The sequence below is a fragment of the Chiloscyllium plagiosum genome, unplaced genomic scaffold (genome assembly GCF_037043375.1).
Source record: "Chiloscyllium plagiosum isolate Xiang-an unplaced genomic scaffold, Cpla_swu_hap1 HiC_scaffold_2, whole genome shotgun sequence".
Taxonomy (NCBI): Eukaryota; Metazoa; Chordata; class Chondrichthyes; order Orectolobiformes; family Hemiscylliidae; genus Chiloscyllium; species Chiloscyllium plagiosum.
Window position 1 is genome coordinate 101,729,303 of NW_028270140.1, and position 26,360 is coordinate 101,755,662.

At 41.3% G+C, this 26,360-nt stretch overlaps 2 protein-coding genes across 4 annotated transcripts in view; one reads left to right on the forward strand and one right to left on the reverse strand.

Annotated features, from left to right (window-relative positions):
* The first annotated feature begins 7,538 nt into the window (after positions 1-7,538).
* On the forward strand, positions 7,539-26,351 carry LOC122559682 (putative G protein-coupled receptor 150). Its single transcript, XM_087999124.1, has 2 exons — positions 7,539-11,401; positions 24,236-26,351. The coding sequence occupies exon 1, from the start codon at positions 9,800-9,802 to the stop codon at positions 11,072-11,074; it is 1,275 nt and encodes a 424-aa protein (XP_087855250.1). The 5' UTR covers positions 7,539-9,799; the 3' UTR covers positions 11,075-11,401; positions 24,236-26,351.
* Positions 16,869-26,360, reverse strand: part of arsk (arylsulfatase family, member K) — a 45,031-nt gene continuing 35,539 nt past the window's right edge. For all 3 annotated transcript variants that reach the window (XM_043709554.2, XM_043709547.2, XM_043709538.2), the window contains one exon: positions 16,869-18,334. In XM_043709554.2, coding sequence (XP_043565489.2) covers positions 18,054-18,334 — 281 coding nt within the window. In that variant the 3' untranslated portion in view covers positions 16,869-18,053. The remainder of the gene's footprint in view (positions 18,335-26,360) is intronic.

The window sequence follows — 26,360 nt, forward strand, 5'->3', positions numbered from 1 at the left end:
TAGGTGTCATCTCAGCTCAGACAATACCTTAAAGGTGAGGTTAAAGTCTGTCTGTGTCCCAGTGTTGAGTGAGACTGGTTCCATTTCAAAAGTGGGAACTACAGCACCTTACCTGGATTTATGCAGTTTTTGAGCAAATAAAATACAATGCTGTGAATACAAATTCACCCCATAAACTTATATGTGTGCACCTACAGGAGAGACAGAGTGAGTGTGCAAATGTGAGTGTGAGTACATGCAAAAGCGTGTGTGTATGTGACTGTAAGCTTGGTCAAGTACGTGTGAGTGTGTTGTGTATAAGCCTGTGAGAGTAGAGTACAGTCGAGTAGCTTTTAATTTGTCATTTCTATCATATACAACTGATACAGTAAAAATGAGACACTGTTCCTCCAGTACCAAGGGTGTTACATGGACAGCACAAACTACACAGTCGTACATGCATAAAGTGCAAAACATACAAGTTGCAGTGTAATAGATTAGATTAGATTACCTACAGTGTGGGAACAGGCCCTTTGGCCCAACAAGTCCACACTGACATTCCGAAGAGTAACCCACCCAGACCCATTCCCCTAACTAATGCACCTAACACTATGGGCAATTTAGCATGGCCAATTCACCTGCCCTGCACATCTTTAGATCATGGGAGGAAACCAGAGCACCCAGAGGAAACCCACACAGACACAGGGAGAACATGCAAACTCCATCCAGATAGTCGCCTGAGCCTGGAATCAAACCCAGGTCCCTGGTGCTATGAGGTAGCAGTGCTAACCACTGAGCCACCATGGCACCCCGTTCCGTAAAGTAGGAGAATGATAAATAATAGACATATTTTCGAGCAGCAATTCAAAGTCGTGCAAAGAATTTCAGATGGGAAAGAGTCCGAAGGAGCCTGATGGCTTGGGGGAAGAAATAGTTGCCAAGATAAACTAAATGCTCCAGTATCTTCTGCTAGATGGCAGGAGGGAGAAGAGTTTGAGTGAGGGGTGTGGGGTCTTCCAAAATGCTCTTAGCCTTTCAGAAGCAGCGTGTGGTGTAAATAGTCATAGAGTCATAGAGTCATAGAGATGTACAGCATAGAAACAGACCCATCAGTCCAACTCGTCCATGCCGACCAGATATCCCAATCCAATCTAGTCTCACCTGCCAGCACCTGGCCCATATCCCTCCAAACCCTTCCTATTCATATGCCCATCCAAATGCCTCTTAAATGTTGCAACTGTAGCAGCCTCCACCACTTCCTCTGGCAGCTCATTCCATACACGTATCACCCTCTGCGTGAAAAGGTTGCCCCTTAGGTCCCTTTTATATCTTTCCCCCCTCACCCTAAACCTATGCCCTCTAGTTCTGGACTCCCCGACTTAAGGGAAAACACTTTGCCTATTTACCCTATCCATGCCCCTCATAATTTTGTAAACCTCTGTAAGGTCACCCCTCAGCCTCCGACGCTCCAGGGAAAACAGTCCCAGCCTGTCCAGCTCACCACACAGCTCAAATCCTCCAACCTTGGCAACATCTTTGTAAATCTTTTCTGAACCCTTTCAAGTTTCACAACATCTTTCCGATAGGAAGGAGACCAGAATTGCACACAATATTCCAACAGTGGCCTAACCAATGTCCTGTACAGCTGCAACATGACATCCCAATGCCTTCATCACTATCCTATCTATCTGCGACTCCACTTTCAAGGAACTATAAATCTGCACTCCAAGGTCTCTTTGTTCAGCAACACTCTCTAGGACCTTACCATTAAGTGTATAAGTCCTGTTAAGATTTGCTTTCCCAAAATGCAGCACCTCGCATTTATCTAAATTAAATTCCGTCTGCCACTTTCCGGCCCATTGGCCCATCTGATCAATATCCTGTTGTAATCTGAGGTAACCCTCTTCGCTGTCCACTACACCTTCAATTTTGGTGTCATCTGCAAATTTACTAACTGTACCTCTTATGCTAGCACCCAAATCATTTATGTAAATGACAAAAAGTAGAGGTCCCAGCACCGATCCTAGTGCACTCCACTGGTCACAGGCCTCCAGTCTGAAAAATAACCCTCCACCACTACCCTCTGTCTTCTACCTTTGAGCCAGTTCTGTATCCAAATGGCTAGTCCTCCCTGTATTCCATGAGATCTAACCTTGCTAACCAGTCTCCCATGGGGAACCTTGTCAAACGCCTTACTGAAGTCCATATAGATCACACCTACCACTCTGCCGTCATCAATCCTCTTTGTTACTTCTTCAAAAAACTTAATCAAGTTTGTGAGACATGATTTCCCACGCACAAAGCCACTTTGACTATCCCTAATCAGTCCCTGCATTCCCACCACCAACGTCAGGGTCACTGGTCTATAGTTCCTTGACTTGTCCTTACTACCCTTCCTAAAGAGTGGCACCACGTTAGCCAACCTCCAGTCTTCCTGCTGGACAAACTTTCCTCATTCCTGAAGAAGGGCTTATGCCCGAAACGTCGATTCTCCTGTTCCCTGGATGCTGCCTGACCTGCTGCGCTTTTCCAGCAACACATTTCCAGCTCTGATCTCCAGCATCTGCAGACCTCACTTTCTCCTCCAGTCTTCCGGCACCTCACCTCACTCTGAGGTACAAATATCTCAGCAAGAGGCCCAGCAATCACTTCTCTAGCTTCCCACAGAGTTCTACGTACACCTGATCAGGTCCTGGGGATTTATTCACCTTCATGCATTTCAAGACATCCAGCACTTCCTCCTCTGTAATATGGACATTTTGCAAGGTGTCACCATCTATTTCGCTACTTTCTATATCTTCCATATCCTTTTCCACAGTAAATACTGATGCAAAATACTCATTTAGTATCTCCCCCATTTTCTGCAGCTCCACACAAAGGCCGCCTTGCTGATCTTTGAGGGTCCCTATTCTCTCCCTAGTTACCCTTTTATCCTTAATGTATTTGTAAAAACCCTTTGAATTCTTCTTAACTCTATTTGCCTAAGCTATTTCATGTCCCCTTTTTGCCCTCCTGATTTCCTTCTTAAGTATACTCCTACTGCCTTTATACTCTTCTAAGGAGTCACTCGACCTATCCTGTCTATACCTTACATATGCTTCCTTCTTTTTCTTAACCATCCCTCAATTTCTTTAGTCATCCAGCATTCCCTATACCTACCAGCATTTCCTTTCACCCTAATAGGAATATACTTTCTCTGGAATCTCGTCTCATTTCTGAAGGCTTCCCATTTTCCAGCCATCCCTTTACCTGCGACCATCTGCCCCCAATCAGCTTTTGAAAGTTCTTGTCTAAAACCGTCAAAATTGGCCTTTCTCCAATTTAGAACTTCAACTTTCAGATCTGGTCTATTCTTTTCCATCACTATCTTAAACCTAATAGAATTATGGTCGCTGACCCCAAAGTGCTCACCCACTGACACCTCAGTCACCTGCCCTGTCTTATTTCCCAAGAGTAGGACAGGTTTTGCACCATCTCTCTGTAACGGAGGGAAGATAGACCCTGAGAATCTTCTCAGATGTTCTCACTATCCGTTGTAGGGTCTTACGATCTGAGATGGTGTAATTCTTGAACCAGGTAGTGATGCAGCAGCTCAGAGTATTTTCAATGAACCCTCTGTAGAATATGGTGAGGATGGGAAGGTGGGAGGTGGGCGTTCCTCAGCCTGTGCAGAAAAGTAAAGATGCTGCTGGGCTTTCTTGGTTATAGAGCTGGTATTGAGAGTCCAGGTGAGATTCTCTGCCTGGTGTACGCCAAGAAATTTGGTGCTCTTCACGACCTCCACGGAGCAGCTGTCGATGTCCAGCGGAGAGTGGTCACTCCATGCCCTCCTGAAGTCAAGAACCATCTCTTTCATCTTATCCATGTTCAGAGAGGTTTTTGGCTCTGCACCAGTCTGTTAGCCACTGCACCTCCTCTCTGTATGCTGATTCATCATTCCTGCTGATGAGACCCACTACAGTCGTACCATCATTGAACTTGCTGATGTGATTTGACCTGTGCATCGTGCATCACTACACAGTTGTGTGTCAGCAGGGTGAACAGCAGTGGACTGATCACACAGCTCGGGGGGCTCCCCATGGTCAGTGTGATGGTGTTGGAGATGCTGTTCCCAATCCAGACTGACTGAGGTCTCCCAGTCAGGAAGTCCAGAATCCAGTTAAACACCCAGCTTTCTGACCAGGTGCTGAGGAATGAGAGTGTTAAATGCAGAACCCGAAGTCTGTGATCAGTAGTCTGACATAGGTGTCCTTCTTCTCCTGTTGGGTGAGGGCCAGATGGAGGGTGGTGGAAATGGCATCATCTATTGAGAGGTTGGGTCGAGACGTAAACTGCAGGGTGTCCAGTGAGGGGGGCAGCAGAGTCTTAATATGCCTCATCACAAGCCTCTCAAAGCACTTCATGATAACTAGTTTAAGCACAACAGGGCGATACTCATTGAGACAGGCACTGAAGACTTCTTCGGCACGGGGACGACAGGAGCGGCCTTGAAGCACATTGGAACTATGGCATAGCTCAGGAAGATGTTGAAGATGTCTGTGAGAACATCTGCCAATATGTCAGAGCATCCTCTGATTTGTCTGCCAGGGATGTTACTTGGTCCAGCAACCTTACATGGGTTGACTCTGCATAGGATTTTACTCATGCCGGCCATGGTAAGACACAGTACTTGATCATCGGGAGCGGGTGTGGTCTTCCTTGCTGCCACATCAATTTGTTCCTCAAACCGTGCATAGAAGTTGTTCAACCCATCCGGGAGGGAGGCATCACCAGCACAAGCAGGCGATGCTGTTCTGTGGTTGGTGATGGCCTGGATGCCCTTCCATATACTCCGTGTATTGCCGCTGTCCTGAAAGTGGCTGTGTATTCTCTGTGCATGTGCATGCTTCGCCTCTTTGATGGCCCAGGTCAGGTTGGCCCTCGCTGTTGTTAGGGCCGCCTTATCATCTGCTGTAAAGGTGGAATCACGGGTCCTCAGCAGCGCACTCACCTTTGCAGTCACCCATGGCTTCTGGTTGGGGTGAGAAATGATGGTCTTGGACACAGTGACGCCATCAATACACTTGTTAATGTCGCAAATCACTGATACGTGCGTGGGTGTTAGTGCAGAGGATGCATGTGTGGGCATATGAGGGTTTATGTAAGTGTGTGAGTATTTATTCTTGTATGTGTGAGAGAGTGTGTGTGTGTAGTGCAGTGGGGTCACCTGTGGTGTGACATGACCCCAAGGTCCCGATTGAGGCCATCCCCATGGGAACTGAACTTGGGTATCAGCCTCTGCAAAGTGACTGAATAGAGGCTGATAGCCAAGTTCGGCACCAATTAGGATGGTCTCAAGTGGGATCTTGGGTTCATTCTCTCTCTCTCTCTCACACACACAGACACACACACACACACCCTGTCTCATACACAAACTGTCTCTCATATGCACACACATGCAACTCCCACACTCACACCAATGCATGTACCCTCTCACAGGCTTATACCCAACACACTCACACATATACTTGACCAAGCTTACACTCACATGTACATATTCTTTCACTTGCACTCACACTAACATGCGCACAATCACTCTGTCTCTCCTGTACGTGCACACATATAAGTTTGTGGGGTGAATTTGTATTCACAGAATTGCATTTTATTTGCTCAAAAACTGCATAAATCCATGTAAGATTCTCTAAGTCCTATTTTAGAAATAGAACCAGTCTCACTCAAAATTGGGACACAGACTTTAACCTCACACTTTTAAGGTATTGTCTGAGGTGAAATGGCACCTACTGTTAGAAAAGCTAAAGCTATTTTGAGAATGTAACTTTAAAGAGCTTCTGGGATTGACATATTAAAGAACTGGAACTACCATATCCCATTCTAAATGATGAAAGACTTAATTGGAATTTGGTTAATATATCATTACAGCTCCATGACACCGTAACCCTTTTGCTATAAATTCTTGGTCTTATGATCTTCTGCCCCACAACCACCTGATGAAGCAACAGCACTTCAAAAGTACTGCTTCCAAATAAGCCTGTTGGATTATAACCTGGTGTTGTGTGATTTTTAACATGGTTGAATAGGTCAGTGAACCCTTATCCTCCATCTTTTCCCACGCAAACGCTTTAATTGTCCCTTTTAATAGAGGTCAGTAATTATTAATATTGGCTCATTTTCCACTATTATCCACTGCTCAGGAAAATCAAGACCCATACTTAAAAGTGAAGTGTAATAGCAGATCACAACTGGAGCTAAAGATCCCCATTGCCATTGCTTCACTTGCAAAGGAAAATATGTTCCATAGTAATTAAGCCTGTCAATAACAATACCAGGCTCATTGTCATTTTTGAGTTTAAACTAAGCAGCCAATCTGAAATTGTGTATTGTCTTTACCCGCTAAAGGCTACATTTTGTCCTCTGTCTCTCACAGGTATTAGTTTTTGTTAAAAAATTCACTTTATATGTCAGGACAATTCAAATGCATACTTGTTGAGAGTGTGGTGGTGAAAAAGAACAGCAGGCCAGGGAGCATCCGAGGAGCAGGAGAATCGACGATTTGGGTAAAGGCCCTTCATCAGGAAAGCTCTTCATCCCTGATGAAGGGCTTATGCCCGAAATGTCAATTCTCCTGCTCCTTGGATGCTGCCTGGCCTGCTGTTCTTTTCCAGCACCACACTCTCAACTCTGATCTCCAGCATCTGCAGTCCTCACTTTCTCCAAATGCATACTTGGTTTATTTAAAAGTTCAATTAATTTGTTCTTTCTGCAAAATGATATCAAATTAAGCTAAAGAAAAGTTCAATGTATCTTTGTGAAATTTAAGGAATGTAAACAAAAGCTGGAACATGTAAGTAAGACAGTATTTTTCCCTTTCTTTCTCTCTTTCTCACAGTGATGCAAAAACAGAAATTGCTGGTAAAACTCAGCAGGTCTGGCAGCATTTGTGGGAAGAAAGCAAAGTTAACATTTTGAGTCCATGACTCTTCATCAGTTCTTCATTTCTTACCTATTCAGACCTGCTGAATTTTCCCAGCAATTTTGGTTTTTGCTTCAGATCTCCGCAATCCACAGTTCTTTGTTTTAACACAGACATTGACATCCTGCTTTAAACAAAAGCTTCTATAAAAACTTAGCCTGACCAAATTAGCTTTTCGGAACGACTAAAATGTAATAGTCAGATGAGAGAAGCTTACAGCATGGATAGCACAGTTATCATGGGTGACTTCAACCTGCAAAGAGACTGGGTAAACCAACTGAGTGCTAAAACTGTGAAGGATGAGTTTGTTGAGTGTGTAAGGGATGGTTTTCTGGAGCAGTATGTTAAGGAACCAACTGGAAGACATACTATTTCAAGATCTAACATTATGTAAAGAGAAAAAGCTAACAGTCTTGTTGTAAAAGAATCTTTTGGGATGAGTAATCACAATATAATTGAATCCTTTATTGAGTGTGTTAAATATGAATGAGGGAAATTACAAATGATTTGCAGATGCTGGTGTTAGACTGGGGTGTACAAAGTTAAAAATCACACAACACCAGCCTATAGTTCAACAGGTTTAATTGGAAGTACTAGCTTTTGGAGCGCTGCTCTTTCATCAGGTAGTTGTAGAGTATATGGTTGTAAGACACAGAACTTATAGCAAAAGTTTACAGAGACGTAGCTGGAATTATACATTGAAAAATACCTTGATTGTTTGTTCAGTCTCTCATCTGTTAGAATGACCATGTTAGTTTCACTTCTTTCATATGTGGGCGGCACGGTGGCCCAGTGGTTAGCACTGCTGCCTCACAGCGCCTGTAGACCCGGGTTCAATTCCCGACTCAGGCGACTGACTGTGTGGAGTTTGCACATTCTCCCCGTGTCTGCGTGGGTTTCCTCCGGGTGCTCCGGTTTCCTCCCACAGTCCAAAAGATGTGCGGGTCAGGTGAATTGGCCATGCTAAATTGCCCGTAGTGTTAGGTTAAAGGGGTAAAGGTAGGGGTATGGGTGGGTTGCGCTTCGGCGGGTCGGTGTGGACTTATTGGGCCGAAGGGCCTGTTTCCACACTGTAAGTAATCTAATCTAATCTAAAGTAAATGTAAAATTATGAAGACATGAAAACATGGCTAAGGTGAATTGGGAACAAAGGCATGACTGCACATAGACAATGGATAGTTTTAAAATAACTATTACATGATTTACAGCAAGTATACAAAGTCTGAGAAAAGATTGAAAGAAAATGTCTAAAACAAGAAATAGCAGTATTTCTGAAGATGGAAAGATTTGTTAGAGAAGCCCAGGAAACTGATAAGGGGAGGGAGAATGGAATGCAATCTAGTAGCATAAAATATTAAAAATGAAATTTAAGAAATACTGTGTGTGCCTAAAAAGGGAGCATTCAGCTAAAATAATTGTAAATCCAGTACAAGTAGAATGAGGAGGATTTACATTGGGGCACAGAGAACTGTCATAAAAGCTAAATGATTAGTTGGTATCTGTTTTCACTGATGAAGATACAAAAAAATCTCCCAGCAGTACAGATCCAAGTGGATAGGGAGAATGAGGAGATGAAGGAAATCAGCATTAAGTGGATGACTGTGCTGGAGAAATTAATGGGTCTGAAAGTTGACAAATCACGAGGCCAAGATAATCTACATCAAAAAATGGTAAAGGAGATGGACTATAGAGATGGTAGATGTATTGATGATTATGTTCCAAATTTTTATAGGTTTTGGAATGATCCTGCAGAGGCTCCAAATGTCACTCCAATATTTAAGGAAGAGGTGAGGGAGAAAACAGGGAACTACAGAATTGTTTGTCTTATAGCAGTTGTAGAATAAATGCTACAATCTATTATAAATGATGGAGTAAGTAGATACTTGGATCATTGTGATCTGGGCATAGTCAGCCACGATTGTGAATGGGAAATCATGTTTGATAAACGTGGCATTTTTTTGAAGATTTTACTAACAAAATTGATGAAGGAGAGCTGATGGATGAAGTATATTTGGATTTTCAAAAGGATTTTGATCGAATTTTGTGATCTTTTGGAGATCAAATTTGCATTTCCAGAATGTGTTTAATCAAAAATTTATTTTATTATTCATTACAATGATCGACTCTGAAAAATAAACTGTTTTAGCATAAAGTAAAATATGGAACTTTTATAGAACTACCATCTTATGTCTATAATGGAACCCTCACATCAGGCTGATATTAAAAGATAAATAAACAAACCAAACAACCAGATTCTGCAAATCAAAACCAAAAAAAAATTTGCTGGATAAACTCAGTAGGTCTGGCAGAGAAAGCAGTGGTAAGGTTTTCGGTTCAGTGACTTTCCTTCAGATGCTGCCAGACCAGCTGCCTTTTCCGCAATTTCTGTTTTTGTTTCTGATGTCAAGAGATAATTGAACATGTAATCCAGGAGATTGCCCACCTCTGTCTTTCCAATCCCGTTTTGCCTCAGGTTTTGTTACACTTTAGCAGCAAGTCGATGAAGGTATCAACGGTGGAACGTTTGAAAGGATCTGGGGGAACATTATGCATTAGTTTCGAACTGAAATAACTGTAAAAAGAAAACGGAGACATCAGAGACATTCTCTTGTCAACACGAAACATTGTGTTTCTGAGGAAGGGTCACTGGATCCGAAGCATTCTCTCCACAGATGCTGCCAGACCTGCTGAGCTTTTCCAGCAATCGCTGACTTTGTAACACATAACATTGGTTTACTTGCGCAGGTCTGTCAGCAGATGACGTGCAGATATATGTATATATAATGCCTCAGTGCAAACAACAATGATCATTCAGTTGGACAAGCAAGAAACCGGAGTCTAACTGGAATAATGTGTTGTTTCATGGACCCGGCGATGATTTTGGACAGTCCATTTGAAAGAAACTTTTCTCTGGATGCCTGGAGTGTAAATTCTACCGGAAACGTGAGCGACGTTTTCGAGCTCCCGTTGTACCACAGACAGATGAGGATAATCTCCATGACGGTCATTTTCAGCCTGGCTTTGATTGGGAATCTGGCGGTGCTGCACAGGAACTGTTGCAGCCAAAGCAGAAGGCGGAAAATTGACGCCCTGGTCAGTAACCTGGCTGCAGCAGACCTGTGTGTCTCTGTCCTGCTCCTGCTCTCTCAGATCATCCAGGAGGCGTTGGAGGAAGAATGGCTGGCTGGAGATGTCGCGTGCAAAATGTTCAAAGTTTTCCAAGCTTTTGGATTGATTGCTTCTTCCGGCATCATTGTCATTGTCGCGTTGGAACGGCACCATGTAATAGTCAATCCGCTGGCATCTCCTCTCCCTACCAGGATCCTGACTGCAATCATTTGGATCGGTGCTTTTGTGCTGTCATTACCCCAAGCTTTTGTCTTCAAACTGACAGTCCAGGAAGGCAGGGAGAAATGTCTGAGCGTGTTTGGGCACCTTCCCAAATGGCACTTCCAGGTATATATCATGTTTGGAGCTGTTATTGTCTTTTTGGCTCCCTTTTGCACGCTGTGTGTAGCGTACACGAGAATCCTCTGGATCATTTGGAGGCAGAAGCAGCATATCAGAAAAGGCAAAGCAAGTGAAAATGTTAACCAAAAGCAACAGAGAAAGGTCCAGATTCACGGTACCGACTGCTCCATTCCAAGAGCCAAAGTGAAGACTCTAAAGATGACTTTGGTCATGATCATATTCTTTGTAGTCTGCCGATTACTTTATTTTATAATAGAGATGAAAGTTGCCTTCGGGACCATCACTGAGACAGACACCAAGGTGATTACAGCGCTGGGAATCTTTGTGGTTTCCAACAGTGCTGGCAATCCATATGTCTATCTGTTCTTCAAAACCAACAATGTCTACTTCAGACGACTGGAGAAGAGCGTGTGTTTCACCTGTCTGAAAGATTACAGAGAGAATACATTTCACAGGGAACTGTGCGCAATTGGCAAACGGGTAGAGCAATCCCGCACCACATTGAAGCGGCCACCATCCACTCAATTCCCTTTGTCAGACTCCTGCTTCTCAATAGGGAATTCGCATCCCGAGGGAGTTCTGTCTGAAGAGCGCATTCCCCAACCGGGATCACTGTCCATTGCTGGCAGTGACCATTGCTATTCATTTTCTTAAAATACATCAATTATTTTTTACAGAACCCTTTACATTTTCCAGACAATATGAAAATGCTATCTAGTAAAAGCCTCGATTATTAAAAACCTTGTATTGTTACTTTAATGAATCGTTCATCATATATTGCTTTCTTCAGGACTTTGAGTAAAATACCGACCGTTTTGTTTTTCCCTAAAATCGGTATGATCAGTTCTTTGGTTGGATTGATATTCGTTCATCTTTCAAGGCTGGGAACCCTATCAAAAGGATCTGGTGTCGTTCATTTTCCGCAATATTAAAGTCTGGGAATCGCCGCCACATTTTAATACTTCTCTTCATCGGCTCCAGGTTAGTCTCATATTTCACGTTTTGAACTGATCCCCAAAATGTAATAAAAAGGGCAATTTGAAAGAAATCTTCTTAGGCTGCATGCATTCAAAACAAAATCTTACAACAATGTAAGGAAGTAATGCCATTTATACCGAAATTATACACTTTTATTCAAATCGTATCCACAGTTTAAAAGTAGATTAATAAAGTTTCCAAATATTCATTTTGGCTCAAAATTGCTGCCAAAAATAACAGCAATAAAGCAGAAATCAAAAAGTTACTGTTGGAGTTGCAGCAGTCCACCTTATAAATCTAAAAACCGCATTTCGCTTTCTTGCTCTCTATTCAATGCAATGGAGCAGAATGAAGTTCCATAGCAACTAAGCTGTCTCACCACACAAAGCTAAACCAAGCTATTTCAAATTTTAAGTACCTATTTAATTATTACTAACTGAACTCCCTGGCATTAAGAATTAACATTACTACTACAGAGTCCCACTTCTTCAGGTTTTGTGGTCGGAGATTTTTCAATTCATTGTTCTAACTTAGTCTTCCTTATTTAGACCTACCAGATTAGAGAAGGGGATACAGAGTGAGGCCATAAGTTGTAGGAACAGACGCTAGTCAATCATCCCTTTGGGTCAGTTTTACCATTCAATAAGATAATGGCTGAATTGATAATCCTCAATTTATTGCCCACAACTCGATTCCTTGAATGATTTAGAAATTGCTTCTGTCAATACACTTCACAGCCCTCAGTGGCGAAAATTTCCACAGATTAACTACCTCTTGAGTAAAGATATTCGTCCTCATGGATGTTTCTTTACTGTGGTGTTCTAGTCCTAGTCTCAAGAGGAAACAACCCTTTACAACTACCCCGTCATGCACCTGAGAATGTTAAGTGTTTCAATAAGGTTGTGTTGTAAAGCAGGAACAGCAGTTTCTGTTTTTGCTTCTAAGTACTTGTTGCGCAATTGTTTGCATGGTTCACTTAAATCCTTTAAAAGCTGACTTCAACTCGCACCTTCAGCAACTTATCACACAAAATATAACAGAAATTAAATGGGCAAGTGCAGATCTAACTAATTTCATCGACCCATTATGGCAGTGGTCTCCAAACATTTCTGAGCACAAGATTGCTTTTCAGTGCACCTCAGGATCTATCCTGAAGAAAACAATGATTTTTAGTCTCAGTATGACTGCACATTATCTGCCAGTGCATTGAACTCGGGCTTGAAGTTTGAGGCTGTATTACATCAAATGGGTATCTGTGGGGTGGATGTGATATTAGCACAGCATTTTATTTGAGAAAATGCTGTCTCATAGAAGTACTTGGAGTCAAAGTTAGCTTTCACTTTAAAATTACAGGATGAAGAAGTGGGTATTTTTCTGAGTCCCCAAAAATCACTGTCCTTTGATTGGGTTTTGCATATTTATTATCTCTATCAACTCTACTGTTTTGTAATCAAACACCTAAAGGCCAACCCACCAATATCTACTTGAAGGAATGGATTTATTCCATCATATCCAATTCCTGAAATTTCCCGTTGAACTCCTCTGCTAAGTTTCTCAGCTGTGTACATAGGTTTTCAGGGTGAAATAATTATTTGTCTTAGTTTTTTTTAGTATTTACTCTCGATTTGGTAATGTTGCAGCATTTCATTTGTTTATTTGGGAGTTTTAACTACATTCACATTTATATATAAAAAACTAAATGTCAAAAGCCCTCCGTTCACAGTTCAGCTCATTCAGTTTTGGTATTATGTCTGCTAAGGAAGCCAAGTAACCACATATAATCTAAAACCCCATTGCACACTTCATTCTTTGAAGTGATTTCTGGCAGCCAATCTTAAAATCTTTGCAAACATATTCCTTGACTTAATCAGCATAGGCAGCATCAAGTTTGTCAAGTAGGGATTTATACAAGGTGTCCCTGAATTGAATAGAGTTTATAATCTTGACAATAATTTCCCTTATATAAAGAAAAGGTCATTTCATTACCTACTTGTCGTGAGATTATAATGACATTTAACAAAAAAGGAGAAATCAGAACCATTTCTGCAAAATGTAACAAAGCTCACATTGTTTTGCAAAGCATGGCAAATGCATCAGTTGTGCTTAACCACTTGCCTTACGAACAATTATATCTCGACAAAAGATTTTTAAAAAATCAATTAAAATTTTGTGGCTGTGTTAATTAAGTTCCACCTTTTAATATTAACCTCGTTCACAGATTAACACGGGTGGAAATATAGTACAGAGCCATTTTACAGACATATATATAATCTTCAACTGGTGGACCACTAATGCATAATGAAGCCTCCATCCAACCGGGAAACAGTGTCGCTAGAATTTGCCCTCGTAGTTAATCTTTGCAACGCACTAGTTAATCTTCAATGGCCTCATGTACAGGAAAGAAAGACCTCGACAATGTTTCATGTTATTCCAAGCAACGATGACAATACACTTTAAAACAGTGAACAAAACCCCCGATAAACACCATAGAGTTAAAAACGCATGGAATAAACAAAAGTTAGACTCGAACAATTACGGTATCCCAAATAATGTGATTTAAGAAAATGAATTCATATAAATCAATATTAACAAATTAAAGTCATGCTGTAAATTAGCCATGTAGGTATGCCACAGTAAATCAATACAGAGTCACGAACATCAGAGGTTAACAAGACACCAACCATTACATTTATTTTTGTTTTAGTGGAGAAAACAATGACTTTAGTTTTGGCAATGTTTAATTGGTGGAAATCACAACTTATCTGGGGCTAGATATGGGTGGAGGAGGTGGGGAGAGAAAAAAAAGAGGTACTAGAGGATTAAGGATTTGGTGGCGGAGGTAGAGTTCGGTATCATCAGAATACATGTGGAAATGTGTTGCCGTGCTTTTTGACATTAGCTGCAAGAAAGCATGTAGATAAGCAGGGCTGGGCTAAGGAAAATTCCTCAGAGGAATCCATAAGTGTTTGCGTGAGGTGGGGAAAGAGTTACTCCATAAGATTCTTTGGATACATAAGATTCTTTGGATACATAAGAACGGATCTGGATGCAGAAATTCTAACTTGGCTGGCCAATGGAGGAGAGGTATTTGAAGAGAACGTCATGATAAACCGAGTAAGAAAGGCTGCGAGGATAGAGAAGGATTAGAAGGAATCGTGCACCACCAATTCAATTTGTGACTGTTTAGAAACTTTAAAGTGTGGAATTAAATCAAAGATGGGCACAGATTTGTGAAGTGACACGTTAAAGGACTTCAGAGGTTGGGATGGGTTGGTGATTTGCAAAGACAGAGGTGTCATGGGTGTTTATTTTGAGAAGGGAGAATAATGCTGACAGAGTTGAAAAGAGTACATTATCTAGGAGAAAGCAGGTGGTTGTTAGGGAGAAGGTGAACTCAGAGATTAAGAATGTAGACATGAGAGAAATCAGAGTTGGAAGTTTAGGAATACGGCATGGAGGAACCTTGTTGAGGAAGGGTATGAGCATGATCATGGAAACAGAAAGGATGCTCTTAATCTTAGTGGCAAAGGAGTCCTGTAGTTCCTTGCATTACCTCATTAAATACCGCACCCCATTAGTAATAATGAAGCCCGAGGATCAATTCCAAGTAATCCCTGGGACGTCTTTTGGAATACATTGTTCTTGCATCATCTGTTTCATGGTAATCATCCGGTATTAAACTTGCTCCAAAATAATATTGAGTGTGCTTGATGACAATGGAGATATCAATTCTCCACTTCCACCTTTGTTAGCATTCATTGTTCCCAGATCAGTGATTGAAAGAGAACTCCTTAATGATAGCTATACAGAAGAGTTGGTCAGTAGTCCAGTAACATATTCACTTACTTTCCCTCTCTCATGAACAACAATGGAGCAGTTTTTGCTTGTAAGTTCTTAGTGTGAGAAGATCCAGCTGAGTTAAGAATTTACAAGCTGATCTAAAGGCATTAAAAAAAACATAAATTAAATGCCACATAGTGATGGCAAGTTTATATAATCTCTCCTTGTAATTTGACATTGGGAGAATAGGCATGAAGTAGAGTTGTATTCCCTGGAATTTAGAAGACTGAATGATTAGCTTGAAGTTTTCATGTTATTTAGCAGTTAGAGAGAAATGATTTTGTTGATAACTTCAGTCGTAGCTCTAGACGCTGCTAAGACACATTTCTACATAGAAATTTTGCTTTAAGTATGGAATCAGCTGCCAGAAAGGCAAGTGGTGCTAGGGCAACAGTTAATTTCAAGTTATGAAACCTGTTCCCTATCTCCTCCTTTAAGACCGTTAAGCTCCACTTCTTGATTATGGTTTTGTTACATCAATTTACCAGTTTTTCATTCTTGGGTTCTATAGCTTTCCAGATTAATCGCTTTTTGTTAAACTGCAATATTATGGAATATAGCGCAAAGCAAATGGAATGGAGCAATGACTACAAATCCAGAGGCCTGACTAATTCCTCTGTACACCCACCTTCAAGGAGTTCTCTTTCAATAGCGTGTCTATGAGCTATGATTGATTCTAAAACATAATAAATGGAGTTAGTGAAATCTTGGCTATGATCCAAGTGGTACAATAGATATGTGGGGTAAAATGGTCGACTCTTATGTCCTTACAAGTAAAATAACTTTACGATGCTCAAGAAAATCTTAATAAATCTATGTTGACAAATACGTCAACATTACATGAAGAGTTAGTTTGCATTATATGACTTGATCTCAATTATGAACAAAACACAAGAAAAGCTTCATAATTCTTGCAATGCAAATAATGACAGCAGCATTTTACATTCACTTTTTCCCTATAAATTAACTAGGAAGAATCTGCATATACTTCACAGGTGTATAAAGCTATAGAACCCAAGAATGAAAAATGGGTAGATTAATGTGACAAAACCATAATCAAGAAAGTGGGTCTTAAAGGAGGAGATAGGGTACAGGTTTCAGAACTTGAGTCGATGTAGGAGAAGGCATACATACTCCACAGATGAGGCGAAGGAAGGGAGTTGAAGAAAAGGCTTGAGTCATAGAAATAGAGTTTCGCTGGTGGAGGGTTTCCTTGATGATTAGAAGGATTTGCACAAGAAGCTGAAGACATGGAATATTCTAAAAATGGCAAATATTTTTAAAATCAATTCATATTATGTGTAAGATAATTACAGATATGGATGTGCCATCACTTTGATTATTTTAGCCAGATTTCATTTCAACTCCACATTAATATGTTTTATATTCCCCTGCCAACCAACATTGGTTTCCTCTATCTGCAAGCTCATCCTGCAAGTTCATTCCATATGTTGCTCACTCTGTTGAAAGAATTTTCTGTCATTTGTCCAAAACTAATGTTGAATCAATTGTCTAATTCAATTTCAGCTATTCTCATTTCACCCACCTTTTCTCACTTTAAAGGATCATTTCTCAGACACCTCCTTCCAGTCTGGAAAGCACTGATGGCAATTGAATACAACAGAGCCACTTTCAAAGAGTAATTAAAAAACTTTTATTTACATACAATCAATTCTGCTATAAGTTGCATTTCTTCAACGTAAATTGGTAATAACACGATTGAAGAATTTAGACCATTATTTGTAGAATGCAAACTTTCCTGACCTGTATTGGCCATAACGTGATTCCAGTCCCAACTATCACGTTATATTAGAACAGACTGTAATACCTCTTGTGACTTTAGCATCTTTGAAATTTCTTGAGTCAATTAAATAATTCAGATGTGTATTCAGTGTTATAATGTAGTAAATTTGGCATCATTATTGAACATAAACAAATTTCCTCAAACAATGCCATAATGACCAGATAATCTGTTGCAATGATATTGATGCAAACAGCTCTATGGATTAACCCAATTGTTTGGTTCTGCACCCATATATATCAACACCCAGTACACAAAAGTGCAGTTTAACCTACATTGTTTGATTACAGATTTATTTTATTCATATTCAATCTTTTGGCTGTTTAGTTCAATTTTTTATTGGCCTGGTTGATTGCTGCTTTGCATGTGATTGGCATTTGGTTAAGAAATACCTATGTCTCTTAATTTGGTCAACAACACAAGCAGTTTGACACCGTCCAGAACAAAGCAGCTCATTGCATCAGCACTACACCCACCATGTTAAACATGCATTTCCTCCACCACCAATGCACCCTGACAGCAGTATGGTTGATATGCAAGAGGCACAGCAGCAAATTGACAGGCCTCCTTCAGCCAACTACCAAACACTCAATATCTACCACTGAGAACAAGGGCAGCAGATCCACAGCAATATCGCCACCTTGAAGATTTCCCTTCAAGCTATACCATCCTGGTTTGGAACAATAGCCATAACTTCACTCTTGCTGGGGCAAAATCCTGGAACTCCAGTCCTAACAGCATTTTGGATGCACCTGCACCAGATGAACTGTAGCAGTTCAAGAAACTGTCTCATCACTATCTTCTCTAAGGTAATTACAGATGAGCAACAAACGCTGGGCTTGACTCTGGTCAAACAAAAGAATTAAAAGAATGTTGCAGATGCTGGTCCACATTTGCCCATGTCTACAAGCAGCAACAATATGTTGATGAGCAGAGGAGATAGCCAAGGATGGAACCTTGGAAAAGCTTGTACTTAACAGTACAAAGGTGGAAAACTAAATATATGGTGCAAAGCTACATTCTAGCAGGAGAATATAACCACTTTTTAATAGCATTTTCATAAGTTGCAGGATCCTTTTGCCAGTCCTCGTGCCATCTGAGATTGGCGATAACATCTGTGTAATTCTTTCCTAGACTTCTTTTCCATTTGACAAATTGAAGTTTGTTGTACTGATGAACAGTTTTGGACACTTCTGGGTAGTTTAGTATGGAGCGAAGTTTTTTGTCAAGAGCACTCGTAACATCTAAATACTTAATAGCCACATTTTTCAGTTCATCTGGATCAGCTGATAGATCTGGAGAAAGGTCAAAAAATACTGTCAATACAAATTTTTTTTTAAAAGTAACTTTACAACTTAAGGATAGACACAGACATAAACAAATAGAAATTTATCTTGGCTTCGTGTCAGAAGGACTGTTGATAAAGATGCATTGATAAATATTGAGGAGATTTTTCAGAGAACCATTATATCAGTTTCAGGCAGATGAAGGCCTTTATTTCATCACAATTACACACATCCAGAAAATGAACTGGACTGACTATATAACTACTTTGGATATCCGAGCAGGTCAGAGGTTGGCAATTCCAAGCTTAGCAAATTCCCTCCTGATGCACAAAAGCCTGCCTGATATCTAAAATAGACAATTCAGGAGTGTGGTGGAATTCTTTCTATTTGCCTGGATGACTGCACCTGATCCTGGATTAGTGGTGCTGGAAGAGCACAGCAGTTCAGGCAGCATCCGAGGAGCAGTAAAAATCGACGTTTCGGGCAAAAGCCCTTCATCAGGAATACAGGCAGAGAGCCTGAAGGGTGGAGAGATAAGTGAGAGGAGGGTGGGGGTGGGGAGAAAGTAGCGTAGAGTACAATAGGTGAGTGGGGAGGGGATGAAGGTGATAGGTTGGGGGGGGGGGGAGGGTGGAGTGGATAGGTGGAAAAGAAGATAGGCAGGTAGGACAAGTCATGGGGAGGGTTTAAACAGCAAAGGTGGGCCTCCTGACCAGCTTGACCCCATACCTGTCCTCCTTCTGCACATTTTGTGGCTTGTAAACCTCAGTCTCACAAAGAAAATTCAGCCCTTTTAGGATCGTTCAATGATGGTGGCCAACACTCAGGATGAGTAAACTGAGTTAAAATGCATTAAATTACACTAATGATATTGGTAATCATGGCGCATTAACAGGATCACCCATGTCCTTTCTGGCTTCACATTTAGCTAAGTGTGTTTCAATAACTTTCCTACTTGGCCATAGGCAGCTCCAAGGCATTACATTTATCTCTTCTTACCCCCACACTACCGCCTAGCTGCGATAGTGCTTATTTTTCCCCCCACACCCATGTTGTGTGTGTGCAGGTGTGAGACACAGTGAAAGAACAAGGTGCATGAATCTTTATTCGATTTCCACCAACAGGAAGAAAAGAAACACCTAAGTGGCCAGTAACAAACAGTGCCCTTCACATCAAAGGGCAATGCTGCGTGATCAAACAGTGAAGGGGAGGGGAGGTCAGGGATTAAATCAAAATAGAGTTGGAGGGGGAAATAATGCACTCCACTCCCTGCGGCGCCCACCTCTCCCTGAACAACTCCAGGGTGTTGGTGGACACCGCGTGCTCCTTCTCCAAGGACACCCGGGCTCTAACGTAACCGCGGAAGAGGGGCAGGCAGTCGGCCCTAACGACCCCCTCCACGGCCCGCTACCTGGACCTCTTTATGGCCAGTTTGGCCAGGCCCAGAAGCAGACCCACGAGGAGGTCTTCAGACCTGCCCTCCCCCCTCTGTACTGGGTGTCCGAAGATCAGGAGCATGGGATTGAAGTGCAACCAAAAACAGAGGAGAAGGTTTTTGAGGAAATCAAAAAGGGGGCATTGCATTTATTTAAAAAAAAAATTTTTTAAAGCCCCACGCTACTGCCTAACTGCGGTAGTGCTTATTTTTCCCCCAGCAACCATGCTGTGTGTGTGCAGGTGTGAGACACAGTGAAAGACACAAGGTGCACAAATCTTTATTCAAATTTCCACCACCAGGAAGAAAAGAAACACCCAAGTGGCCAGTGACAAGCAGTGCCCTTCACAAAAGGGCAATGCTGTGTGATCAAACAGCGAAGGGGAGGGCAGGGATTAAATCAAAATAGAGTTGGGGGAAGGGGGAAATAATGCACTCCACGCTCTGCGGTGCCCACCTCTCCCTGAACAACTCCTGGGTGTTGGTGACACTGCGTACTCCATCTCCAGAGACACCCGGGCTCCAACGTAACCGCGGAAGAGGGGCAGGCAGTCGGCTCTAACAACCCCCTCTACGGCCCGCTGCCTGGATCTGTTTATGGCCAGTTTGGCCAGGCCCAGGAGCAGACCCACGAGGAGGTCTTCAGACCTGCCCTCCCTCCTCTGTACCGGGTGCCCGAAGATCAGGAGTGTGGGACTGAAGTGCAACCAAAAACAGAGGAGGTGGTCTTTGAGGAAATCAAAAAGGGGGCATTGCATTTATTAGTGCAGCTGTAGTCAATGCTATAGTAGTTTCTCAGAAGCAGCCAATTCATAGTATCTTCGAAAATGCCTTCTTTATGTTGTACATAATGTGTGGCAGAATGATCTTGAAGCACAAGGTGCCACTGCTATTGACAATGCCTCTGGGAGCTAGCTCAACAGAAATTTCTTTAGAACATTCTTAAATAAGCAAAACACTGTGGATACTAGAAATCTGAAACAAACACAGAGAATGCTGGAGAAACTCAGATACCTGGCAGCATCTGTGGAGAATGAAACAGAATTAACACGGAGTCTAGTATGGCTTCTTCAGAACCTGGTTTCTGTAACCCTGTTACATGACATTTGTATTTTCAGCATGGGTCACCGACAACTGCAATATAGCAAAGGGCTACCACACCTAAAGCCACTTGCGATTCACTGCAGACGACTTAATTACATCATCTATGCCTCACAACACCGGGGTGTTCGATTCCAGCCTCAGGCGACTGTCTGTGTGGAGTTTGCGCATTCCCCCAGTGTCTGCGTGGGTTTCCTCCAGGTGCTCCGGTTTCTTCCCACAGTCCAAAGATGTGCGGGTCAGGTGAATTGGCCATGCTAAATTGCCCATGGTGTTACATGCATTAGTCAAGGGTAAATATAGGGTAGGGGAATGGGTCTGGATGGGTTACTCTTCGGAGGGTTGGTGTGGACTTGTTGGGCTGAAGGGCCTGTTTCCATAACTGTAGGGAATCTAATCTTGTAGGCATGCTACAATTCTGATCAACAGGAGTGTGAAGAGACTTACTCTTATTGCAACCACCTCATGCAGCATCAATACCATTTCAGCCATAGAGCATGCTGTTGGGTACTGCATTGCTTCATCATTTGTCTATTAACTCATGCATTCACCTGGTGCAGTTTTTTGCCTGTTGCCCCTAATGCTCTGTAACTTTGCAGCCTTGAAAAAAGTCAAGTTAAAATGCCTTCTGATGTTTTCTCTAAGCTATAGGTTATATAATAATTTGATATTTTCCTTCAACTACCCTCACACCTTTAAATTACTTCCATATTTTAGTTTGTTCTCAACATTTATTCAAAGCTACACCTGTAAATAATTATGTAAATAAGTTCACCCAGAGTATTCAAACACTAAGTGTATCATCAGTCTGGTAATGACTTGCAATAACGTTCAACAATTTAAAACAAATGGCCAATTAAATATTGGCAAGTTTAGTGTTCATCAGTTCTTGAATGAAAGTGCTGTTGAGAGGATATATCATTCATCCATGAACACATAGAAGGGTTAAAGATTAATTATAGCTGCAATTTCTCAAAGCACCCCCACACCCTTCCCCTCCCCCCCAACCTCCCCTTCTCCAGGGTAGATGGACTGGACACCAACAGTAAGACTGCTGCTGCCTTTTGCAGGGGGAGGGGGTGGGAGTTGAATCTCAACATAGTACACACACACACACAACATTTAACTGCAACGTTTTGACAAGTTCCACATTTGTCCTGTGTAGGGCAATGTTGGAGAGATTATCTGGGGAAGGGGGTTTTAGTGTACACCCTTGTGCAGAAAGGGGGGGGGGAGGGAGAGAGAGGGAGAGAGAGAGAGAGAGAGAGAGAGAGAGAGAGAGAGAGAGAGAGAGAGACCATGCTTCCACAACAACTCTGGCATTGTCCTCATGGAAATAATATCAGTGGTTGTTAGTGTTATTTCCCTTAACTGTTCTACTGGTCTCCCAGGGTTACAGGAGAGCTACAGGATTTCAATAGCACACACAAATGCATAATGATATTGAATAATACTGACCAGTTTTATTAGTACTTTTCTGCTGTCCTAGCTACAATTTCTATGGTGACAAGAGAAAATAGGAAGTTCGTCATCAACCAAACATTATCGCTAATCTGCATGATTGCTGTACAGCAGTATGGTGATTTTTGAAATAAGATATAAAGGTTTTGAAAATTGGCACTTAAGGTGAATGGAAATGATGATGATAAAGATAGGATGCAAATGTTTAGAAGGATTAAATTGGAAGATATCTCTAGCTGAATAAGACTTTAGCAGAATATATAAACTAAAATATCTTGAGATTTTCCAGCATGCAAATCTCTTAAAATGAAGTCAAGATCAGTTTTTTAAGCTTAGCTGCTTCAAATGTTATGGCATTTAAATGGCAATGACAAAAAATGCTGTAAAAACCCAACATGCATTAGTACAAACACTTATGAGCTGTGCGAAAATGGAGGCAGAAAATAGGACGGAACCTACAAGTCTGAGTTGCACTAATTCTGTTGCTCTGTTTCTCGTAATATATGGAGTATTTTGGGGTTTGAGACAGGCTTTACCTGTGTGATGTCTCTGCCTGCTTTGGAGATAATAGCTGTAATTGTCACAGGATGGAAAGCATCTCCAGCATGGTATATACGGGAAGACATCAAGAATTGCCAAGTCACATCCCTTCAACTTTGCAAGGGTGGGATTGGGAGTGGCTCTATTTTGCACTTGCACTGTTCCCAGAGTCCATTGCCATCTAAATGATCCCAATAATGAAAATTATCACAGAATCATAAAATCTCTAGTGTGGAAACAGGATATTCTGCCCATTGAGTCCACACTGACCCTCCAAAGAACATCCTACCAAGACCCATCCCCTTACACTATCCCTGTAACCCTGCACTTCCCGTGACAACTCCACCTAGCCTCCACATCCCTGAACACTGTGGGGCAATTTAGCATGGCCAATCCACCTAATCTTCAGATCTTTGGACTGTGGGAGGAAATCGGAGTACCTTTGGAAACCATGCAGACACAGACAAATGTGCAAACTTCACACAGACCGTCGCCCGAGGGTGGATTTGAATCTGGGTCCCTGGTTCTGCAAGACAGCAGTGCTAACCGCTGACCTACCACGCCATCTATAGTTTGGAAAGTCCATTACTCAATATAAATCCAATATAAGTAAAGGTATTGTGGATGCTGGAAGTCTGAAAATAAATAAATAAAATGGGTGGAGAAATACAAGAGGTCTGGCAGTCTCTGAGGAGAAAGAAACAGTACTAATATTGAGTCCAATATGACTCTTCCTCTTTAAAAGCTGGTAAGTTGTGGTTGTCAGATGCTGTCACAAATTCTATAATGGTTTTATAGGACTAGGTACTAACAAGTATCTCAAACTTTTCTTTAAACTCAAATCTTTTTGGCCAGTGTTTTGAGAATTTTGCAAGTCTCAATAAATTTATTCACGATTTATACGTAAAGCACACCTTTTCACAATCTTAAAGGGTGCCCCATCACCACTAAAGGACCAGAATCATCGAGTGTCTGGTTTATCAAGTCAGCTTTTCTGTTCGTCTCTTACAATGTCAACTACTTCACTACTTTTCTGTGCGTTTTTCAGGTTATTCACTCTACCCAGCATTTTTGTTTTCTCTCCCTTAAATTTGGATTACTATTTTCTAGGTTACTATTTTCTAGGTTTTAAAATGTTAAAATTACATGCATCTGTTTAATTTCTCCAAGCATTTTCCCTGTTCTTACATCATTGTGCCAAATGACCTAGACTTGTATAAAGTTGTAAAATTGAGGAATTCGGTGTACGTTTTAAAATATTTAACTTTTGTGATGACTCCAGAATCAGTGAGACTTTACTTCCAGTGTGTAACCCCAGTGAAGTGAAGCATTGAATCTTTGCCTGAAATAAGTGAGAAAATTATGTATTGCAGAACTAAAGAGGCAGCTCTGGTTGCTGAGTAGAATTTAAGACGACTAAGAATTTTGTACTGCAACAAAAGACCAAGATTTTGCAGTTTCTCCCAGCAGAGCAGCTTATCACCAAATATCAACAGAAGATTGGATAGAGATTTGCCTACATTGAGAACAAAGCAAAATCAAAACAGAAGTGTGTGCCAATTTATGGGTACAGATCGAGTGCCCTCTCAGATTGTTAATGATGGAGAAGAACGTGCGTAAAAGGTACATAAACAGCTCGAAATGTCCAATATGTTGTGAAACTTGAAAGGGTTCAGAAAAGATCTACAAGGATGTTGCCAGGGTTGGAGGATTTGAGCTATGGGGGTGAGGGTGAACAGACTGGGGCTGTTTTCCCTGGAACGTCGGAGGCTGAGGGGTAACCTTATAGAGCTTTACAAAATTATGAGGGGCATGGATCGTGTAAATAGGCAAAGGCTTTTCTCTGGGTTCAGGGAGTCCAGAACTCGAGGGCATAGGTTTAGGGTGAGAGGGGAAAGATATAAAAGAGACCTACTGGGCAACTTTTTCACACAGAGGGTGGTACGTGTATGGAATGAGCTGCCAGAGGAACTGGTGGAGGCTGGTACAATTGCAACATTTAAGAGGCATTTGGATGGATATATGAATAGGAAGGATTTGGAGGGATATGGGCCGAGTACTGGCAGGTGGGACTAGATTGGGTTTGGATGTCTGATCGACATGGACGGATTGGACCGAAGGGTCTGTTTCCATGCTGTACATCTCTATGACTCTATGTCAAGACCTGTCATTGAGTACAATTATTCATCATAGTTATTGTACACAAGATTAGTTACTGTGGCTGCTCTTTTGGAGCTCAATGTCTTCAGACCATTGATTAAAGAATAAGTGATAAAAATTATGCTGACATTTACAATCTTAGTCGCAGGGAAGAGATTTCTGAAAGGTTTTGGGCCTCTGATCCAAGCAAAGATATATTGACATTTGAGGCATACAGAAAAGGTTCACTAGGCTCATATCAAGCATGAACTGACTGTCTTATAAAGGAGAAATTGAATGGACTGGGTCTGTACTTCTTGGAGTTCAGAGGTGATTTTAGTGAAACATAAAAGATTCTTACAGGACTAGTTTAGCTTGGGATTATGTTCGGCATAGACTGGTTGGACCAATGGGTCTATTTCTGAGCTGTTTGACTCTATGACTTTAGCTGTGGAAAGGTTGTTTTCTCCTTGTGGAGTGTCTAGGACCAAAGTGAATAATCTTAGAATTATTTTCTCAGAAGGTAGTGAAATGTGGAAAGCTGTTGATGGTGGGTTGCTATTTAAGGTTGAGATAGATTTTTAATCAGTAAAGGAAATCAAGGTTTATGAGAAAAAGGTAGAAAAGTGGAGTCGAGGATCATCAAATCATTCATGATGTCATTGACTGGTGGAGCAGCCTTGATGGGCTGAATTATGGGCTTGTGGTTACTGGTGATTTTTGTTAAAACATCAATGACTTAAATATGGGGCTGTCAGACCAAAATTTTAAATCTGCAGAGAGTAAATGTTCTATTAGCTGAGTTTAAGAGCACAGATAGGCTGGGGAAATATACAATTTTCATAGTAGGTGCAATTTGATGACAGAAATCTGAGGTGATACATTTCAATTGGAAGAATGAAGGCATAATTTAAATGATACAATTTCAAAGAGGTGGGAAGAAATTTGTGACTGCTTGTGCACTTACCTTTGCAGGGTCAGGACATGCTAACAAAGCAAGATAGAATCAAAATTAATAAAACATATGGATAATAGTAAACATAATTGTGAGCAATAACACAGGAGAAAAATGGAATGATTAAACTTTGACAGGAAAAATTGGCACTACAGTCTACTATTGACTTCTTTGCTGTGCACAGAAGTGTTTTTTTTTCAGAATTAAACAGCATAGGGTATCCAGGAAAGTGATCTTGAAAATTTCAGAGACTTTGAAATCTGATTGAAATGCACAATCTCAACACAAAACAAATGCAGATATCATTTTGAAAGTATGAAACTTGTACATGAAACAATTGCCTAGGTCAGCAATTTGATCACATTATAAATGAGAATTTGAAATCGCCATCAATATTTTAATCA